The 18,776-nt window shown below is 38.4% G+C and overlaps 3 protein-coding genes across 5 annotated transcripts; 1 reads left to right on the top strand and 2 right to left on the bottom strand.

Moving 5' to 3' along the window:
- Positions 1-33: 33 nt before the first annotated feature.
- LOC116619811 lies at positions 34-3,295 on the bottom strand. The gene is made up of 3 exons (XM_032385008.2): positions 2,538-3,295; positions 1,714-1,816; positions 34-1,374 (listed from the first exon to the last, which is right to left on the bottom strand). Exons 1-3 carry the CDS (start codon positions 3,176-3,178, stop codon positions 862-864), a joined length of 1,257 nt encoding a protein of 418 aa, XP_032240899.1. The 5' UTR covers positions 3,179-3,295; the 3' UTR covers positions 34-861.
- Positions 3,296-4,045: 750 nt separating this feature from the next.
- LOC5515330 (spliceosome RNA helicase Ddx39b) lies at positions 4,046-10,991 on the bottom strand. Of its 2 annotated transcripts, none has more exons than XM_048731608.1 (9): positions 10,964-10,991; positions 9,940-10,167; positions 9,175-9,579; positions 8,540-8,658; positions 7,174-7,305; positions 6,155-6,264; positions 5,518-5,662; positions 4,766-4,910; positions 4,046-4,478 (listed from the first exon to the last, which is right to left on the bottom strand). In XM_048731608.1, the coding sequence occupies exons 2-9, from the start codon at positions 10,154-10,156 to the stop codon at positions 4,462-4,464; spliced, it is 1,290 nt and encodes a 429-aa protein (XP_048587565.1). In that variant the 5' UTR covers positions 10,157-10,167; positions 10,964-10,991; the 3' UTR covers positions 4,046-4,461. The 2 variants fall into 2 exon arrangements, with proteins under 2 accessions (XP_048587565.1, XP_001635457.1); XM_001635407.3 differs by lacking the exon at positions 10,964-10,991 and adding an exon at positions 10,330-10,472.
- LOC5515361 (L-cysteine desulfhydrase) lies at positions 10,468-18,352 on the top strand. 2 transcript variants are annotated; one of them, XM_001635439.3, is made up of 7 exons: positions 10,468-10,604; positions 10,752-10,829; positions 12,543-12,768; positions 14,416-14,956; positions 15,681-15,889; positions 16,244-16,428; positions 17,380-18,352. In XM_001635439.3, the coding sequence occupies exons 2-7, from the start codon at positions 10,801-10,803 to the stop codon at positions 17,642-17,644; spliced, it is 1,455 nt and encodes a 484-aa protein (XP_001635489.1). In that variant the 5' UTR covers positions 10,468-10,604; positions 10,752-10,800; the 3' UTR covers positions 17,645-18,352. The 2 variants fall into 2 exon arrangements, with proteins under 2 accessions (XP_001635489.1, XP_032240898.1); XM_032385007.2 differs by having other exon boundaries at positions 10,492-10,628.
- The last annotated feature ends 424 nt before the right edge of the window (positions 18,353-18,776 follow it).

Below are 18,776 nucleotides of genomic sequence, written 5' to 3'. Positions count from 1 at the left end.
CTGATAGAGCGCGCGCAAATAAGAGTGGAACGGTTTTTGTTGAAACATTTCATGTTATTCTTTTCAAAATTATTCTGTAAGAAAATATATTTGCTTTATCTATATTTATCATCTATAAGTGTTTGCTATATATTTATTATAAACTTACAAATTTCTTTCGTTAAAATCTACGTTGAATCAATATTCTGCGATATGTGCAGCTACTCTTTTAAATTAACAGTTAACCTGGTATGCTTTTCTAGTTTGGCCAGCAACCCTATTAAATGTTGAATTTAATAGCTTGAGTTTCTTAAAGCCCAGTATTAACACTGCCACAATCACTTTCCAAGCAATATCCATTTCTCCCTCTGCTTATTTCAGCTTATCTTCTGCTTTTCCAACTATTACAGACATAACACAGCAAAACAAGGAAATAAACATCCCTCTATTCTTATTTTAGCTTGCTCTCCACTTCAGGAGCGACGGAGCGGTTCCATAATGCACCTACTTGCACTTTTTAGTTTGAAATATTAAAATTCTCATGCAAAAGAACGTCACCCACTCAAACAGGGGGAGGCTAGCGCCCCTTCCATTTGCTGCCCCTGCACTTAAAAAGAACAGACATAACACAGCAAGAAAGAAAAGACAGTGAAACTTCTATATAACGGACATCGATTAAGCGGACAACCTCTTTATAACGGACTTTCTTACCAAAGTGCTGATTTCAGTTCTTTATATAGAAGTTCCACTGTAAAGTAACAATTTAAATACCAAATTCATATGAATGCGGCAGATATATCTATAGCCTTATAATTTCTTTGATCTTTGTCTAGCAGAGTGATGCCTTCTTTCCTTGGATGCTGAGCTATGTCTGGCGCACTGCTATGTGTGCACAGACAGCAAAGTAGAACTCTCAGAACTGGGCTGGGTCTTATTTGTCTTAGTCCGTAACTTGTTGCTCCCATAATACTCCAAAACATTTTTAAACATTTCTGTATAGCATGAGTAGTCTACAGCTCTTGAGCAAGTCTGTGTCCCATTTTGGGTAGCTTGAGAAGTTCTTGATTTTCCTTCACTTATGCCAACCTTTTGTTGACTTCCCCCTTTAGAAGGCCACTCAAACTGCTCATTTCCCATGTTTGGGGCACTGAAACTTCTTGAGGGCATACATTTGGCTATATCATCTGAGTAAAACTTTTTTCCATTTTCATATACTGAGGACCTGACCCAGGAATTGGTCATAGGGATAGCACTCTGCCGTCTCGATGGAATCGAGTATGAGCTTGTGTTCTTTACTGGTGTTCTAGGCTTAGGGGTGCTTATTCTAGTGATGTCTATAGGTCTTTTTTGTGTTGGAATTGGGCGTTTTTCTGTTCCAATAACCGCCCAAGACTCCTATTAAACAGAAAAGTATAAATGAAAAACTAAATAATATAATATATACTGGCTTTGTGACTATGCGACAAGCCCGCAAGTAAGCATGGGTAAAAACCACTGAAGCGTCTAGCTGCATATATTAGCCACCATGTCTATGCCTGAAGTCATGCTGCAGCTATATGCAGCTTGGCACTTCTGTGATTTTAACCCATGCCTACATGCAAGCTTGTCACGTAGTCGCTAAGCTGGTTGACTACAATGTTTTGTCAATCGACTGTATATAATTCAGGTCCCAAAAGGCCTGATGATAGACAGGTATATATATATAGTAGGTGTGGATGAAACTTTGTCACATACCTTCCCAATGGAGCAAGGTGACGCAAAGTGTGGTGATGTGCTTAATGATGACGATGATGTTGATGCAAATGGTAACTCCATCGTGACTTCACTTACTGTGTTGCTATTAATAAAAACAAACAATTTTGAAACGCAAGTATATCACATAATGTTAGCAACGGCTGTAGCACAGGGCGGGGAGTCTTATACACTGGCTATTTGTTATCTGAACCTTTTTTACTTTTTTTACAGCTAGTTTAGGCTGCTTTTGTTTGTTTATTTGTTTTTGCCTGGGCTTTAACTGTGAACCTACCTATTCAAAGTTTGCTTTATTCAATGTTGGCTTGTTCGGATTTTTTTGTGGGAAAGCTATATATCAAATATCAAGTGATTTGCCATCCCTTCTACCCTCAAAACCGTTTCCCATACTTACAGCTTTATCTGGGTCCAATACAACAGTTTATAAAGTTTTTTAAGTGCGTATATTTACATTTGCTAGTCGGGCAACAAAACTATTTTTTTCCACAAAACAAGGTCTGGCTTTATTGAACGATGTTTCACACGTAAACAAAAGAAAAGCGTACACCTCGATAAGATTTATATGATCTATAGGAACATTCGCACCTTAAGCTGGCAACATATACATGACGAAATAAGCATAAAAACATGTTTAGCAAATTCTTCAGTTCGAACTAAGAAAAATACTGACCAAAATGGTAATTTACTATAAATTTTTGAGGATAAAAAGCTAATTCCCTATAAGTAGCTGACAATAATGGCCAAATTAATTTCAAAAGATTTGTACATTTTAATAACCATTATATCTACATTAACAAACAACTTACCAATTCTGTGCTTTGGTCGATTGGCTAGAATTTCTAACATATGTCATAGGTCTAGCGTAAAGTTTTCTTCCTTGGAAACGTTTGGAGTTGTTCGTGCTGTTTTGCGCACGAGAAGAAGTAATGACAATAAGAGGACTAGCGCTTTCTCTCCTCGGTTTTCTAGTGTACACTGGAACGTTGGCGTTTGGTTTATCCCGTGCTACAATCGACTCCTGGCTTTTTGAGCTATTATCACACGTATCTGAGCCTTTTCTAGAGGTATTAAGAGTCAGAAATTCATTTAATTCAGCCTCGTGTCGCTTCATTTTCTCGCCCCTGTACTGTTCAATGTAAGCTATCCCGTTTTGAAAGTGCTGGAATTCAAGGTCGACATCACTTTTGACACTCTGTCGAGAGAAACTTCGTCTAGCAGCCAGTGTAGGCGCTCTTTGGTCCCTTACTGAAGTCCTCGATGTCCTGTTGCTATTCCATCTAAATCGGTTCAAGTCCGTAGTTGTCACCGTCCATCCGCATAATTCGTGAGCGTGGAAACCTTGATTCGAAATGAGCTGTTGCAGTTCTAAATCCTCATCAATCTTTGCCGATTCTTTGTCTAGGATCTCGACAACAAGCGAATCGTATTCATCATCTTCCTCTAACATCTCAGAAAACAGAGTATTTGGATTTCATTTGGGAATAACAAATCTCATAAAGTTACTAAAGCGTTGAAGATGGCGGTTCATCGAGGGTCTATTCCCTATTGTATACCTATAAGGAAGACTGTTGGTTGCTATGGAGACACCCCTTGCCTTTATTATTTCATCTGCGGCAGTTGTTTGATTTTCTAGGTAGGGGAAATAAAAGCGGGTCGATGGCAAAATAGTACAAAAATTCGGGGGTTATCAAAGGGCAAATTACAGTTTTAAAATAGCTGACATATCGGTGCGTGAAATCCGAATTAGAGCATAAGGAACTAAGATAAGTTCCGTTTTGTCTTGATTTTAATTCCTATCTCATTATAACTTGTACAGTTGTTCAATTAGACACGCCCAGGCCCATGGACAGGATTCTAAGAGGTGGACCGTTTTTTATTTTAGAGAACCATTACCAGTATTATTATTCTTTTAGGTACATCTCGTCCAAGTTCGCTGTTCATTTGAGAAAACCTCGTTGTGAAGTAGCCCCTCTACCCTCACAACGGACCCAACCTTCTTTTGGGGTAATCCTCTGTCAGGTTGTAAGCACGGATATAAGTACCCTCCTTAGCAAAGTTTCTTTGTCACCCTATACAAAACACAAAAAGCTCTAGAAGGGAAAAAGGGGTTTATGAACAGTCGTTGAATGAGTGCAGAACTTTTCAGAACCTAATGCTCCATGGAGCAAGCACTTCAGATGATTGAATTTAGTGTTATCAAGGGCAAAGATTTTGACTGCAAAATGTCATTTTTAGTAGCCCCCCCCCCAGTAGTTTGAAAAAAAAAAAAAGAGAGTTGTCCAGCAGAATAATATTGAGATAATTCAACATGATATACAAAAACGTTTTTATTGTCACATACTGTCTAAAACACTTAACATTTCCAATCAGCAGAGTAAATTATATCAAACAAAGATAAAAAAAAATACAAGACATGAACTAAAAAGTACAGAGGGCTTACTAAGAGCTGCAAGGTCGTGCCTGGCTTCACAAGCAAGTCAATTTAAATAAATCCTAGTGTTAGGCATTAAACCAATAAATGGGATACATCTCAGCACTTGATCAGCCTCTGATTATTTGAATTTACAATACATTCCAAGGAAAGTAGTTAAAAACGAAGTCACACGCTGTATTACAAACTATACAAAAACTTGAAATGCTTTGAGCGTGTTTATAATACAAAGATGTAGACTGATATGCATTGTTCCTTGTATCTGATTCTTGTTGTGTGTTCGTGATTCAAGGTCTCTTTTAGCGTGCTTGTTCAACTATGAAAAAGGAAATATACAATGGTGAGACGTCAAAAGTGTGGAAAAAACTACTGAAGCATTCCATTTAACATTCCCCACAGGAAGGGATGATCTGTTTAATTAATTTTATGGTTAGGGGCAAATGTAAAAATAAAATAAAATAATAATAATGATAAAATTGGATAAAGAATGAGTTTCTGTATATGTGCATTAATGTCAACTTGTGATTATGAAAAATCCTCCCAGCCCCCTTTGATCCCACCTCCTCACTTTTACAAAAACTCTTTCTTGAAATCGAAACTTACCATATGACATGTCTATCTCGTCCGGAAGTTCACCAACGTTGACTTCAAATCTGTCTTGCACCTCGTTTAGTGTCTTGGCATCTGCTTCATCAGATACAAATGTGATGGCAAGTCCCTTGGTACCAAATCGTCCGGCTCTGGCCACCTGGAAATAACAGATACCAGTAAGCCACTTGACTAATGTGTGAAGTGACAGCACTATTTGTATGCATTGGTTAGGGGAAGCCACACTTGCCTTGGTACAATACACAAGACACAAAACTTAGGACATACTCAACAATTAATCCCCCCTTTCACTGCCTGAGAAGAATAATTGCTGTAGTTTATAACAGGGATTAAACTAAACAAAATAAGGAAGATCGGTCCATTTTTTTTGGATTTCATTTATGTTGATGTGTGACATAACATAAAAAAACTAAGAATGAAATATACAGTAGTTCCCCACACATAAGAACCTGCTTTTTACAAGGTTAGCCTAAACATTTTTAGACAATCTCTTATACATTTACTGTAGGGATCTTATATAAATGGTGTATAAGATAACAAATCTTAGCCAAACAGGTTCTAAATTTTCAGGCTTTTATGTGGAAAGCTGTTGTATGTCTCACAGGAGACACCAATCAGAGATAATTTGAGATAGTGAACCTACCACCATGTGCATTTTATCGAATAGGGTACATACCAGTTCCACTAAATTAATGTACAAGTCATGCAATGTTTCTTAGGTCTCTATTTACTCAGCCACTACATACCCTGTGGAGGTAGGTGTCAGAGTCCTCAGGCATGTCATAGTTAAAGACGATGTTAACTCGCTCTATATCCATGCCACGTCCAAATAGGTTGGTGGCAACAAGCATCCTCTTTTCGAAATTCTTGAATTGCTGATACCTTGCTAATCTGTAGAATGGAAAAAAGGAACTTTTATATCTCCTTGAACTATATATCATTATAAAATGTGCCATAAAATCCCATACACAATGTGGCAGAGGGTCAACCATACAAGTGCTGTTGCTGAATGAACAAATTATCATAACAGCACGATTGGTGGGAGAAATACTGAGCATAATTGGGCCTTGAAAGTGCTTTGGGTGTAAAAGTGCTTTTTTCAGTAATTTAAGACCAACCAAGTTAAAATGGCAGTTCCTTGCACCATGATCGAACATGATGACACCAAATTGACTAGATTGTAGATTTTTCTTATAACATGTTTTGCAGTTTTTTTAGCCTTTCATGTCTTATTTACCATTTTCAAATCACTCCTGGTTTTTGTACCTAAACATTAAATGCATCAATTTTAATTACAAAATATAGTGTATCAACAGTGGCATTCTCAAGTGCAATCTTAGTGTATAACTTGCTCAGAGACATCATGTTTATCTGAGACCCCACCTCTCTTCCTGTTTCATGCCGCGATGGATGCAGATGGCAGGGAAATTCTGTTTGAGGAGAAGATGGGACAAGGCTGTACATCTTTGAACAGACTTGACGAAGATGATAACCTGAAACAAATAAATTATTCACATTAAATATAATTTGTATTGCCAGAAAATTTGTACTGTCAGAAAACAAGGCATCTAAAGTTTCTGCCAAATCTGAGGTATCTGTGACAAACACACACCATGTAACGTACTACCCCGGTTCCAGAGCCTCGAAAGTTTCATTTAGTGGCCAGTGAGCTTGAGACGAGGCTCTGGCCTCTAGAAGCGCTAATTTGACTTATGCCTCACATCCATGTTAACATTTTGTGATTGGCATGTGTCAGTTTCACATGGTGATACCTTGGATGTAAACATCTCTTCGCTCAGGAATCAAGTTCACAAGTATGAAAAGCGCATGAAAACCCGAGTTAAAAACAACAAAATTCACCAGAAAACCCATAACTCGCAGGTATCCTTGGAACACGTCTATCAAAGAACTCATGGGGCAAATGACCAGTACAATAGAAAACTGTCAGAATTTCTTGGTTTCCATGACCGCAGGTCAATTGGGAAATCAGCGACCAAGTTCAGATTCTGAAACTAGCATAAGTCAAAATAGCGCTTCGAGAGGCCAGAGCCTCATCTCAAGCTTGCTGTCCACTAAATAGAAAGACGCACGAGGCTCTGAAACCAGGGTAGTAAGGTACGATTCTCAAAATCTTATAATTTGGTTAAGCTGTTGTGATTTGTTTCTGTTTTTTTTTAAATGGAAATTCTGGTCCCTGTTCTTATGTCACCCTTCGAGGTTAGCAGAATTTGGACTTTAAACTGTGGTGATGAAAAGGTATGCGCAAGGTTGGAATTGATCAGTAGCACAAATTTTGATTCACATGAATTCACAAATAATTATTTTTCAACACATTCGTTTTTCTTTAAAAAAAAAAAAAAGAAACTGGAAGAAAAATAAGAAACTTTAAGAAAAATCTATACCTGGTTAAATTCCAGCAAATCTAGCAGGTCAAATAGTTTCCTGTTCTTTTCGTTATCTTTCAGTTTGACATAGTACTGCTGCAGACCGTGAAGTGTGAGCTTGGTCTCGTCGTCAACATACACCTCCATAGGCTGTGGAGATAACAACAAAAAGATGCTTTTCCAACCTAACATTTTCCTTTAACAAGTCCCCTTTGTAATTCAAAACTTATATCAGAAGGAAAAATTCATCAAAATTCGTCATATAAGAAAGATGTTCAAAACCTCAAATCTTCGTCATTCCAAATAAATATTTTTAGTATCATTTTAAATAGAAATCTAGAGTTCCATAATCTTTGAATCCAAAAACTTAAAGGCAATTTTGATGTACAGACATAAATCTGAAAGCTTGAAAATTGTCACAATTATTTATTATACACACGAAGAGCCCCCAGGTAGTGTAGCACTGCGAAGTCTGCATCCACCGGCATCACAGTTAAGGATGAGGCATCACTCTGATGACATTGCCTGTAGACCCAGTACCTCACAAGCAGTAGCTTGATAGGTCTTGAGACAGGGGTGCACCCCAAATGGGAGGAACAGACAGAACACACCCACAGCAGAGCTTCCTCAGATCACTGAAGTCCCAGGATTGCCAGGCACGGACGAGGTGTTGCAGAAGCTAACCAGTAGGCTTTAGTGTGGCACAAAGTTAGCACAACTATCAGCGGTTTTCTATTGACATCTATCCAATTACTATCATTTCCTCCAGTTTTTTTTATTCACCAACACTTCACAGACATACTCTTTTCCAACAACAAATGCTTTGCCCTCAAAGCTGTGAATCACAAAGCATTTAAATCATAAAAATACAAACTCAAAAGCAACTTTACAGAAAACCAATGTTCAACCTTCAAAGGCCCCTTGCAACAACCGATCTTGCAGACAACAACGGATCTTGCAGACAACAACGGATCTTGCAGACAACAACGAATCTTGCAGACAACAACCGATCTTGCAGACAACAACCAATCTTGCAGACAACAACGGATCTTGCAGACAACAAAACGGATCTTGCAGACAACAACGGATCTTGCAGACAACAACCGATCTTGCAGACAACAACGGATCTTGCAGATAACAACCGATCTTGCAGACAACAACAGATCTTGCACACAACAACAGACCTTGTTTTGCACCACACAAAAGCACTACTGGAAGCTACTACATCCTTCTGGTGGGGGCCCCAGAGATTCTCACTGCCCTGCATGGGGCAGTAGATAAGGACGATGACGCATCAAGTGCAGCCAGGCCCAGACTAGTGCACAGTGATTGCTACACTGAAGGAATAAGTGTGAGGTAGTAACGAAGGAGGTTGAATAATTACATCTTGCATAAACTTTTTGCAGACTGAGCGGATCTCCTTGGGAAGTGTGGCACTGAACATCATCACTTGTTTCTCATGGGGCGTCATGCGGAATACTTCTTGAACATCTCGACGCATGTCTGGAATGGAGATATATAGGTTAGTGATTTTATAAAGTTTATAAACATTAGATCCTCATCAAGCAGTAAGCAGCTACTCCATTTGGGGTTGTCTCTAGTCTCTACAAATCAAGTAAAGATGATCATTAAGCTTAGTCAGTGAAATTTGCCAGCAGCAGATTCTTAGGAACAACCCTATTATCCGAACATTTATAGCACTTTTTACTGATCTAACACATCAAAGGGTACACAAAACAAAATATTTTAAACAAGATATTTAGACCTCAAAGCAGAGGTGAACAAGCAATAGGTATTCAACACCACATTTAATTTTTAACATTAATTTTGGTTTGTTCCTAAGTGCTGGTTTCCGTGAATTTCGCGAGCAGGAAAAGTGTTAAAATGAGCTGCTGAATTATGGCTTTTGAATCTTTTTTTTTTACTTGATTTTAGGCCCTATTTAACTGGCAACTAAATTCCTTAGGGGCAACCCTGTCTTATTATGAAGAAAAATTCAGAAAACAGTGTTAATCTCACCAAGCTGTTCAAGCATCTTGTCGCATTCGTCAAGGATAAAGTGCTTGGCGTGCTTGAGATTCAGCGTCTTCTCTCTCGTCAAGGCCAGTATGCGACCAGGAGTGCCAACGACGATGTGGGGGCAGTTGGTCTTGAGGGTCTGTTGGTCTTTCTTGATGTTGATGCCTCCAAAGAACACTGCAATCTTGATATTACTCATGTACTTACAAAACCGCTCATACTCCTTGTGAATCTGGAACGCCAGCTCACGCGTATGGCACATAACCAGTACGCTAACCTGGCCATCCACTGGTTCAAGTTGTTGTAGTGTTGCAAGGACAAACACAGCGGTCTTGCCCATACCACTCTTTGCTTGACAGATAATATCCATACCTAAGATGGCCTGGGGGATGCATTCGTGTTGGACTGTGGAGCAGGAAATTAAAAATAAGTAATTTGGCTTATAAAAAAAACAGGTGCCTTGCCAGAGAACAATCATTTCCCCAACTAAAGCATTGAAAGAAACATTGCAAAGTCCTAAAGTATACATCCTATAGATTATCATTTCTGATCTTTTCTCAAGAAGAAATTATCATTTTATAAGCGAAAAAGGTTATTCATTCTCTGAATTAATGACGATATTCAATTATTCATGCCATTTTCAAATTCAACAGACGGGTTTAGATCCTGAATCAAAGTTTAGATTTTTTCAATAAAAAGGGTGTTAAAGAAACAAACCGCGAGATTATGTTGTATTAATTGAGTGAATTTTGACCGTTCGCTTACCTTCCGATGGATGTTCAAATCCACAGTCGACGATGGCTCGCAGAAGTTCAGGCTTGAGAAGAAAATCTCGGAAACCAGAACTGTGAATGCTCACATAGGTTCCTTTGACATCTTTCTTAGCCTGATCTTTGATGGCCTGGGCTCCCTCTGCTGGTGCTTCATTTTCCTCTTCTTCGTAATCCAACAATTCGTTTTCAACATCACCGTCTTCAGCCATTTTGGATGATTCTGTCAGGAAGGTTACGGGAAAGAACTATACTTAGTCGAAATGGCTTTCTTTGCCGAAAAAAATAACTCGGCGTTGAGAATACCATCTTGAACAAGTGAATTAGTAAGATTTTGAAGTCGGATGGGTTCAAAAAAGAGGGGATTTTGGAGGATAAAATATACCTTTTTGATCGGCTAAACTTCCACAAACACGCAACGAACAACGCTATCGAAAAGAACGCTAGGCCCTTTTGTCGAGCAAAGACACCCCGCATATAAGCCTTCGGAAGAGGCGGGAAAGTGATCGGATTCTATTCGGGACTCCGAGTACTCTCCGAATGTCGTCAGTAAACAAAATGTGGAGCCATTTCTTCTTGTGCAAAGGTCAAGCTGAAATCAAAGCCTCAATTCATGCGAATACCTCAAAGAGTTCGTACACGTTCTTGAAGGGCACAAGCGTGAGTAATACGTTTGTATCGTAGGTATTTTCCGAATCATTTGTGCGCGACTGAGCTCTTACTCTTCTTTTGTCTGGCGACTTCAAATGTAAAGGGTCATAGCAACGTTTCTTTTAACATTTTTGTTTTTTTATCTTCCTCATACAGCCTTCCCGCCAAGCCTTTCATGTTACTGATTTGTGATTACTAATAACTAATGGAGTTTCTTACACGGATCGTCTCAAGGTGTGTTATAGAAAAAGCATGGTCTTATGGTCAATGTATTCATAAAACAATCTTTTTTCCTTCTATTTTAAATGTGTTTTCGGGGTGTTCTGACAAAGTTTGCTTGATATGCCAAATAGTTTGTTACATGTTACCTTTTTAACATCGAAAGCATTGCTGGCGAGACGTTGGCCCAGCAATGATGGTACAGTCTGAACACCGTTTCTGGGAGGTGCTGGAGGATCTGGCAAGTGTTTGCGAAATTTTGATTGATTTCAAACTTTTGCTCAACACTTCGCCAGCATTTCCTTTGTATCGTGGTCATTAGAGCATATCACAGCGTTGTTGGTGCAGTTTGTACACGAACCCAGCAATGCTGGGCTCATTTGCATCGTTTCCATAGCTAAAAATAGTTCGCATTCAAATAATGCTGTCATTTAAAAAAGAATTAACGTAACCACATCTATAAATAAAGAAAACATCGCAAATTTATGGTCTTGAAACTTATATATGACAAAAATAATAACAAAAATATAACAAAGAACACAAATCTCACATGCTACTTATAATTAAATTAAACTCTTATAACTCTTATAATTAAATTAAATGAATTGTTGTTTATCGTCACTGGAAGTCTAAAAAATTTTGACTGCTATGACGCCAGGAGACAAAATAGACCCAAAATCAACCGAAATCCTGTGGAATCCTGTGGAGACAAGTAAAATGATGGAGTCTTGGGTTGCCTTTGGTCCTGACATGCATCAAACACTAGTCACACGTAGACATATTACCCAACACCCCCCCCCCCCCCCCCCACAAGGGCTGAAAGTCCACTTTTGAATGTCAATAGACGTGCTGTTTGTAGACAAAACTAAAAATTATAAGCTAGATCACTCTGGTATGTAGCCAAATCCGACAATAAATGCCCCGTGGAGATACTGCAAAGACATAAAAAAATCCCTTTTTGTTCTTTCGGAGTTGGTGAGATTTTTATCATAGAACTCCCTCCCTCCCCCTCCCCCCGGAAAAGTTAGGTCCACTTTTTCGGATTTTGCACCCCTCCAAGAAAAATCGTGGCTACGGCCTGCAACATGCTGGCGGTGTGTTGGAGCAATTTGCACACCTGCCTAACTCAGGCTCAGCACTACATTTCAAAAGCTGTAGAATTCTTGTTTTACGTTCTTATGAACATTTACATGGCTTTCATATAAAAGAATTCAGCCGTTTATACGCTACCCATGAAGCACCACGAGTTACGATACATGGATTTGCAAGTGCAACCTTATTTGTAATATAGGTGTATATGGACATGATTTATGAATAATTTCCACACAAATTACTTATTGATTTATTTGAAATTTGCTGATCTCCACATTTCATCTATATAGTTTTGTGGTCTCCATATTTATTTGCTAGTTAGGTCTTTTAGGTAGTTCCAGTAGTTATAAGAGAAAACCTCTCCTTTAAATTAAGTCATCCATCTTATGAAAATAAAATGTTGACAGCAAGATTTTTGACATGATACCAGCCATACACCCCTAAAAATCCTGAAATCTAAAGTTCTAGAATCCCCATATGTTATGCATAAAAACACCTGCTTTCAACATCACAAATAACCTGTTTAAGGAAAAAAAATAAAGCACTGAACAAGAAAAGAAATGTTTTAGTAGCCCTTATGTTATCTGAAGGTTGTAGGTGTGATTTGAATATCTGATCTTGTTTTTTATGTTTCAGTGTTGCCCAGTTCTGTACCTTTTTCCTGTTGGTCGCTTATGTTGGCGTGATCAAGATGTCTAACATAGTTCTCGCATATCTGCTCAGTCCTGGCCTCAAGAAGTCTCTGTTTGGCAAATTCTTACTCTTACATGAATTCTATCTCGACTCCAATATCACCCATGTCAATAATGGGTCATTTGGTGCTGTTCCTAAGAGGGTTATGGAGGAAAGGCTAAAGCATCTGGTATGTTGTTCAGGGCTTCTGGAATTACGCGGAAAAAATCTCAAAATTACGCGGGATTCTTTGCTAAATTACACGCTAAATTACGCGGAAAATCAATCATTACGCGCTAAATTATGTGGAATTTTGCAATACATTTTTCTTTAAAAATCAAAATTTTGCGTGATTCTTTACTAAATTACACGCAAAATTAAACGAAATTTCAACTGTTATGTCCAAACTATATTATGTACCGAAGGAAAGCACAAAATAACTTGAAAATATTATTTTTTTTGCCCGAAAATATCGTAGGCGAGTTTTCATTGGCTCCTAGCCACCAGCCAATTATAAAGGGTATTTTATTATTAGTCCTAGGCCTTCTCGGTTTGGCTAAGAACGCCTAGTCATTTTATTGTTTTTGAAATTCAGTTCGAAATATCGCACTCTTTCGAAGAATATCTCTCTTTTTTTTACGAGAAATAGAGGTAAGAACCCTAAAAGAACACATCAGCTGTGTACTTAAATATTTTGTTTAAATTACGCAGGATTACGCGGAAATTTGTGGATAACGCGGATTACGCAGAGAAATCCAAATTACGCGCGTCCGCACAAGCGCGTAATTCCAGAAGCCCTGGTTGTTGCACTAAAAAGATTTGCTTGATTACTAAGACGTTAAAAAGTACTGTTGCTACAGGTCCTTTCTTCTAGATTATTGTATCAGCAAAGGCAGTCACTCACTCTACCCTGCCCTTAGATGGTATTCTTCCCACAACTTAAAGCCGCATTGTCACCAGTTTACTTCCGGTCGATTACCTAACAATATCCGATGATTTTTAACGGAAAACGCGAAAAATATTTCAAAATATTGAAAGCAGTGTGTCTATTGGAAGTTTCTTTGAGGATGTGATTGATAATTTAGAGCGGATGGCCTGTTAAATATCTCGGATTCTTATAGATTCTTTTGTCTTTTAACGGTTGAGGTTTCCGTCGGACCTCCGGAAGTAAACTGGTGACAATGCGGCTTTAACCCTTAAGACAGTTGTCCCCTAATGTTTAGTTGTTTGAAACCACAAAATAATAAAAAAGCTTACCCCCATCCAACCTTTACCTTTTAATGTTTGGTTAGAAAAGCAAACCACTATCCAACCCTACACATTACCTCCAAACTGTTTTCCTGTTTCTAATGTAATCACAGTCTAATGCAAGGTCCTCAATTATTACACCGTTTATATATCCTAAAATAATTATTCAATTACTTATCGTTTGTTATATTATTATTTAGTATTTCTTGGTAATGAAAAGCAAAAGGTGTATATTCTAACACAGGCAGCCCAATGCTACTGTCAGTGGTTTATAAGGGAATGAATGGGGGAGTTTATATGTTAGAGAAAAAAAACCTTATCATGAAAAATAAAACTTTAGACCATGTAATATTGTGTTTGAGTCTTCCTTTATTTCAATTTCAAACTGGCTCTGCTGATATTCTATCAGCAAAATTGAAATAACTGAGGAAGACTCAAACACAATTACATGTTCTAAAGTTTTATTTTTCATAATAATGTATTTTTTCAATAACATATAAATTCCCCCATACATTCCTTTATAAACCACTTACAGTATCATTGGGCTGCCTGTGTTCTAACTGTTTTTCTGTTTCTAATGTAATTATAGTACGAGGAAGAGGGTTGCCCAGATGGCTGCATATTCTACAAGAGCACTGACAGGTGGCTTGAGGCTGTGAAATCTGTGGCAAACTTCATCAACTGTGATCACAGGGACTTAGTCTTTGTAAATAATGCAACCCAAGGAATCAATGCCATTCTGCGATCCCTTGACCTCAAGGAAGGAGATAGCGTGCTTGTGACTAATCAGACATATGGTGCAGTCTCCATGACAACCCAGGAAGTATGTCATTCAAAGAAGGCTAACTTAGTGGTGCTTAACTTGACATTCAGAACATCTGACCTGGGAGGCCACTCAGATTATTATGTTGTGGACATTGTGGGACAGTATCGGAAAGTTCTCCAAGAAAACCCAAATATCAAGATCGCAATCATTGACCACATCACTAGCTCAAGTGCTCTGTTGCTGCCGGTTAAGAAATTGCTTAAGGCGTGCCATGATCATGGTGTTATGGCGTTAGTCGATGGGGCGCATGCACCCGGTCAGGTTTCACTGGAGATTGACAGCCTTGATGCTGACTTCTATGTTGGTAGGGGACTGACTTGATAAAGTAATACTTTAACCCCTAGCCTATTTTTCGAAGAAGTATAAGAGTGCTGTATCACAGACAAAATAGCAGTTTAAAAATATTACTTGATGGACTTAAATTATATGGCTTTTAAAATGATTGGTGGGAACACATGTCCCAATTTCCTCACCCCCTGCTATGCCTCTGTTGGAAGACTAGAAATTACAGTAAGAGATGATTCTTAAGTCTTATTTAACTACATCACAATTCTCAGCACCTTTCATAGATGATGGTATTAACTAAATAATCTCACCTTTTAGTAAGTTGAAATCAGCAATGACTGTTTTCTTTAAGGTTAGGTCTACACATGCCTGTAACAATAAATTTCCAGTACTATTCAGTTTGTAATGTCAGTATCCCAAGAGGGATATAAAGGGCCTGAGTGATTAAAGTTGCATTGTCACTAGTTTACTTCTTGTCAATTACGCAACAATCTATTATCTATTTCTTTGTTGGTGTGATTGATAGAGGTTTTCATTGGACCTCTGGAAGTAACTGGTGACAATGCGGCTTTAAATAGTTCTTCAATCCTTCCCCTGCTCCATTACCTTCTAAAATAATGCCAGATGAATAACTTTAGTAGGACACACCCAATCCTTTAATCACACCACCCATTTCAGCATACAAAAACACTGGGCCATATGATCCAAATTATGGACTATTCATTAGAATTTTGAATTACTAGGGAACCTCCACAAGTGGATGTTTGCACCACGTGGAACAGCATTTCTTTGGGTCCACAAGAAGTACCAAAGCCAGATCAACCCCCTAGCTGTCTCCTGGAATCACTCCCTTGGATTCCAGATGAAATTCTTGTTGCAAGGGACTGAAGATCAGAGTAACATTTTTGCAGTTGAGGCGGCACTGCAGTATCACTATCATTTGGGAGGACTGGTATGAGTGTTGATCTAGGAGGCCAAGGCCCCCCTATTATAGATATTTAGCTTAAGAAAAACAGGAAATACAGGGAAGACAGGAAATACGGAAGACAGGAAATACAGGGAAGAACTCCTGAATTGGGGACTATTTGATAATTTAGTTTTACCCTTTTTATACATTAAACTTATGTTTTAAAGTTTTTTTGATAAAAAATTAGAATGAATTAAATCTGCAAAACTACAAACCACACTCAAGTTTGTAACCTCAAGCTGGACATTTCAGTACTGATAACAGTGATAAACAAGAGCAGTTGATAAACAGACTTGTGCTATTTTTATTACAACTCATTTTTGGTGTTTTTCCTACTAGGAGAACATCCAATCACACAACATGGCTTTGTGTCATTGGGCATCTAATATGCTGGCTTCTAAATGGCAGACAGAGACCCTACCCATACCAGACAACATGCGGGCGCCGTATATGGCTTGCATTCGACTGCCTCAGGAGATAGGGATAGCCTATGGGGCTACTAGGCCTGGAGAATCAAAAGCAAGGTAGGGTCACCCCCCTTAATTGCTTTGGTGCATAGGGATGGCTTATTTGGGTTATTACTGTATGTCTAGACAAGCAAAAGCAAGATAGGACCACCTCCCCTATTGCCTTGGTGGATAGGGGTGGCCTATGGGGCTACTAGGTGTGGAGAATCAAAAGCAAGGTAGGATCACCTCCCTTATTGCCTTGGTGGATAGGGGTGGCTTATTTGGGTTACTACTGTAAGTCTAGACAAGCAAAAGCAAGGTAGGGCAGCCACATAAATGCAGTAGGAGGTAGTAAAGGGTGATTCTACTAGGATGCAAGCGCAAGCCAAAGCGCAACACAAGCGCAACACAAGCGCAAGAAAATCAAGTGTGTTACGATTGCGCTTACGTCCAAGTGAGAACCAACCTTAAGAGAGCTTATATGATTGCAAAGTCTGGAGAAGCAAAAGGAATGCAAGACTGCCTCCCTAATTGCTTTGGGAGGTAGGAATAGCTTATTGAACTATAAGGTCCAGCTGAAATTTAAAAAAAAAATGGGGGCTAAAATCCACAGAGATTCACCTCACGTCAATTCTATTATTAGATTTTTTCGTCCCTCTCTTCAAGGGATCCTGTATACTTCCCTCTGTATTTGCACTTTGATTCTACTGTCAATGTTTTCAAACATGATCCTTCTAATTATTTCTATTGCTTGTGTGCACAGGACCTGCTTTTGCTCCTCTTTCTGGTATTGCATGACAGTGCATCTAAAAAAACTGGTTATTTGGTGTGCTTGTTTGGCTCGTTTATTTGAGGGTCGATGCAGGCATGGATCTGTCCCCCCTCCCCCCATTTTGATATACCTCTGGTCCATTTTTTTATGTCATCCACCCCTTCTTCATGTTCATTTTATTATTTTTTCTCCACAGTTTTATAGTGTATGGATCTGCCAGTGTGTTTATAAGTTTTACACCCTTTTCATTGCAGGAAGGACCTGTTTGAACGCTACAGCATCTGCGTCGCTGTCACCTGCATTCAGTCATCATTATGGTGTCGTATCAGTTGTCATGTGTATAACTGTGAGGATGACTATAAAAAGCTCGCAGAGGGTGTGCTTCGCCTTAAGCAGGCCATAATCAATGGTTATAGACCACCTGTTGATAAGCATGGTCTAAACTCACAGCTATCTAGTGCAGCGACTTCAGTGGATAATATTACGAGTAGCGAGAACTATGCTAGTGAGCGCTTGTAGACAAATAGCCCCTCTTTATTGATTGCACTAATTTGTGAGATTTAAATGGACATAACAGATCTTTCAATTGATCTACTATCCCTTCCTAAAAAGACTACTTGCAAGGGAAGACCTTTAGAAATATTCTCAATTTATTCTAAAAAAGGTTTGACCCCCCAAAAAAATTCAGACTACAAAGATATGACACAACAACAAATATTAGTAAAAATGAAAAATTAGAGCCGTCAAGTTATTTTACAGAAACATCAAATAATGACCAAATTGCATCATATGGAATATTTTTTTTTTCATATTTTATCTGATTCAACAACTACAGATCACTAAAGCATTACTGTAGTGGCTCAAAATACTGAGTGGGGGGCATGATACTAAGATAGAAGCCTATACTGGGGGTGGGGGGGGGACCCTATTGGCACTGTTAAGTGTCCAAAGTGATTCTTCATTAATAGTTACTATGAGCATGAGGCAATTTTTTACTCTTATATATAACCTAGAAGGCCAATTTTATTTCATTTAATATTTATTTTGATTTAATTTGCTTGATAACTGTTGTTCATAAAAAAAATGATATCTTATTTATTGTTTGTGCTTTGATGAAAATAAACCACCATCAGACAGCAAAAATTTCAATAGACAAATAGGTGATTTCCTCTACAAATGTTATTACTAATAGAGAAACAACAACAATAAAATTACATTAACAATCCAGTTCCTACGTGTCTCTGTGTCTTTCTGTGTGTACTCTTCTTTTAGGTATGGATACTTAGATACTAGTTTTATTGCTCATACGTAGGGGTAATAAACTTCCACTTCAGGTGTCAATATTTTAGATGCAGGTGGATTAGCCAATCGAATGCCACCTTTCTGGTGACGTTTTGATTTAGCTCATTTGTCCTTGGTGCTAGGGTCACATTTGTTTTTGTTGCTCTCTTTTTCAATATAAATGGATTCTAGCCCGCAAGCGTTTTGGTAAACAAAAGAAAAGTGAATGGGTCGGTGATGGATACAAAAATTTCATAAAAAAGCGACGACGTCTCAGCTTGAAATATTTCAGGGCAAGACAAGTTTGGTTATCCTGTGGTTTATGCTAATTTGACAATTCGTTGATCCCTTTGGCTGGAACACTTGTTCT

The sequence above is a fragment of the Nematostella vectensis genome, chromosome 8 (assembly GCF_932526225.1).
Source record: "Nematostella vectensis chromosome 8, jaNemVect1.1, whole genome shotgun sequence".
NCBI lineage: Eukaryota > Metazoa > Cnidaria > Anthozoa > Actiniaria > Edwardsiidae > Nematostella > Nematostella vectensis.
The sequence above is the reverse complement of the archived record's forward strand: the minus strand, read 5'-3'. Positions and strand labels throughout refer to the sequence as shown.

Bases quoted from the DNA above. Each gene is read 5' to 3' on its own strand.
- LOC5515361 (XM_001635439.3), top strand. From the start codon at position 10,801: ATGGAGTTTCTTACACGGATCGTCTCAAG. The intron at 10,830-12,542 runs GTGTGTTATAGA...TTTATGTTTCAG, and splicing joins CTTACACGGATCGTCTCAAG to TGTTGCCCAGTTCTGTACCT. The intron at 16,429-17,379 runs GTAGGGTCACCC...TTTTCATTGCAG, and splicing joins CCTGGAGAATCAAAAGCAAG to GAAGGACCTGTTTGAACGCT.
- LOC116619811 (XM_032385008.2), bottom strand. From the start codon at position 3,178: ATGTTAGAGGAAGATGATGAATACGATTCGCTTGTTGTCGAGATCCTA. The intron at 1,817-2,537 runs GTAAGTTGTTTG...TTTTATTAATAG, and splicing joins TCGACCAAAGCACAGAATTG to CAACACAGTAAGTGAAGTCA. The intron at 1,375-1,713 runs GTATGTGACAAA...TCTGTTTAATAG, and splicing joins CACCTTGCTCCATTGGGAAG to GAGTCTTGGGCGGTTATTGG.
- LOC5515330 (XM_048731608.1), bottom strand. From the start codon at position 10,156: ATGGCTGAAGACGGTGATGTTGAAAACGAATTGTTGGATTACGAAGAA. The intron at 9,580-9,939 runs GTAAGCGAACGG...CCTGCTCCACAG, and splicing joins ATTTGAACATCCATCGGAAG to TCCAACACGAATGCATCCCC. The intron at 7,306-8,539 runs GTAATTATTCAA...TTATCTCCACAG, and splicing joins GCAAAAAGTTTATGCAAGAT to CCTATGGAGGTGTATGTTGA.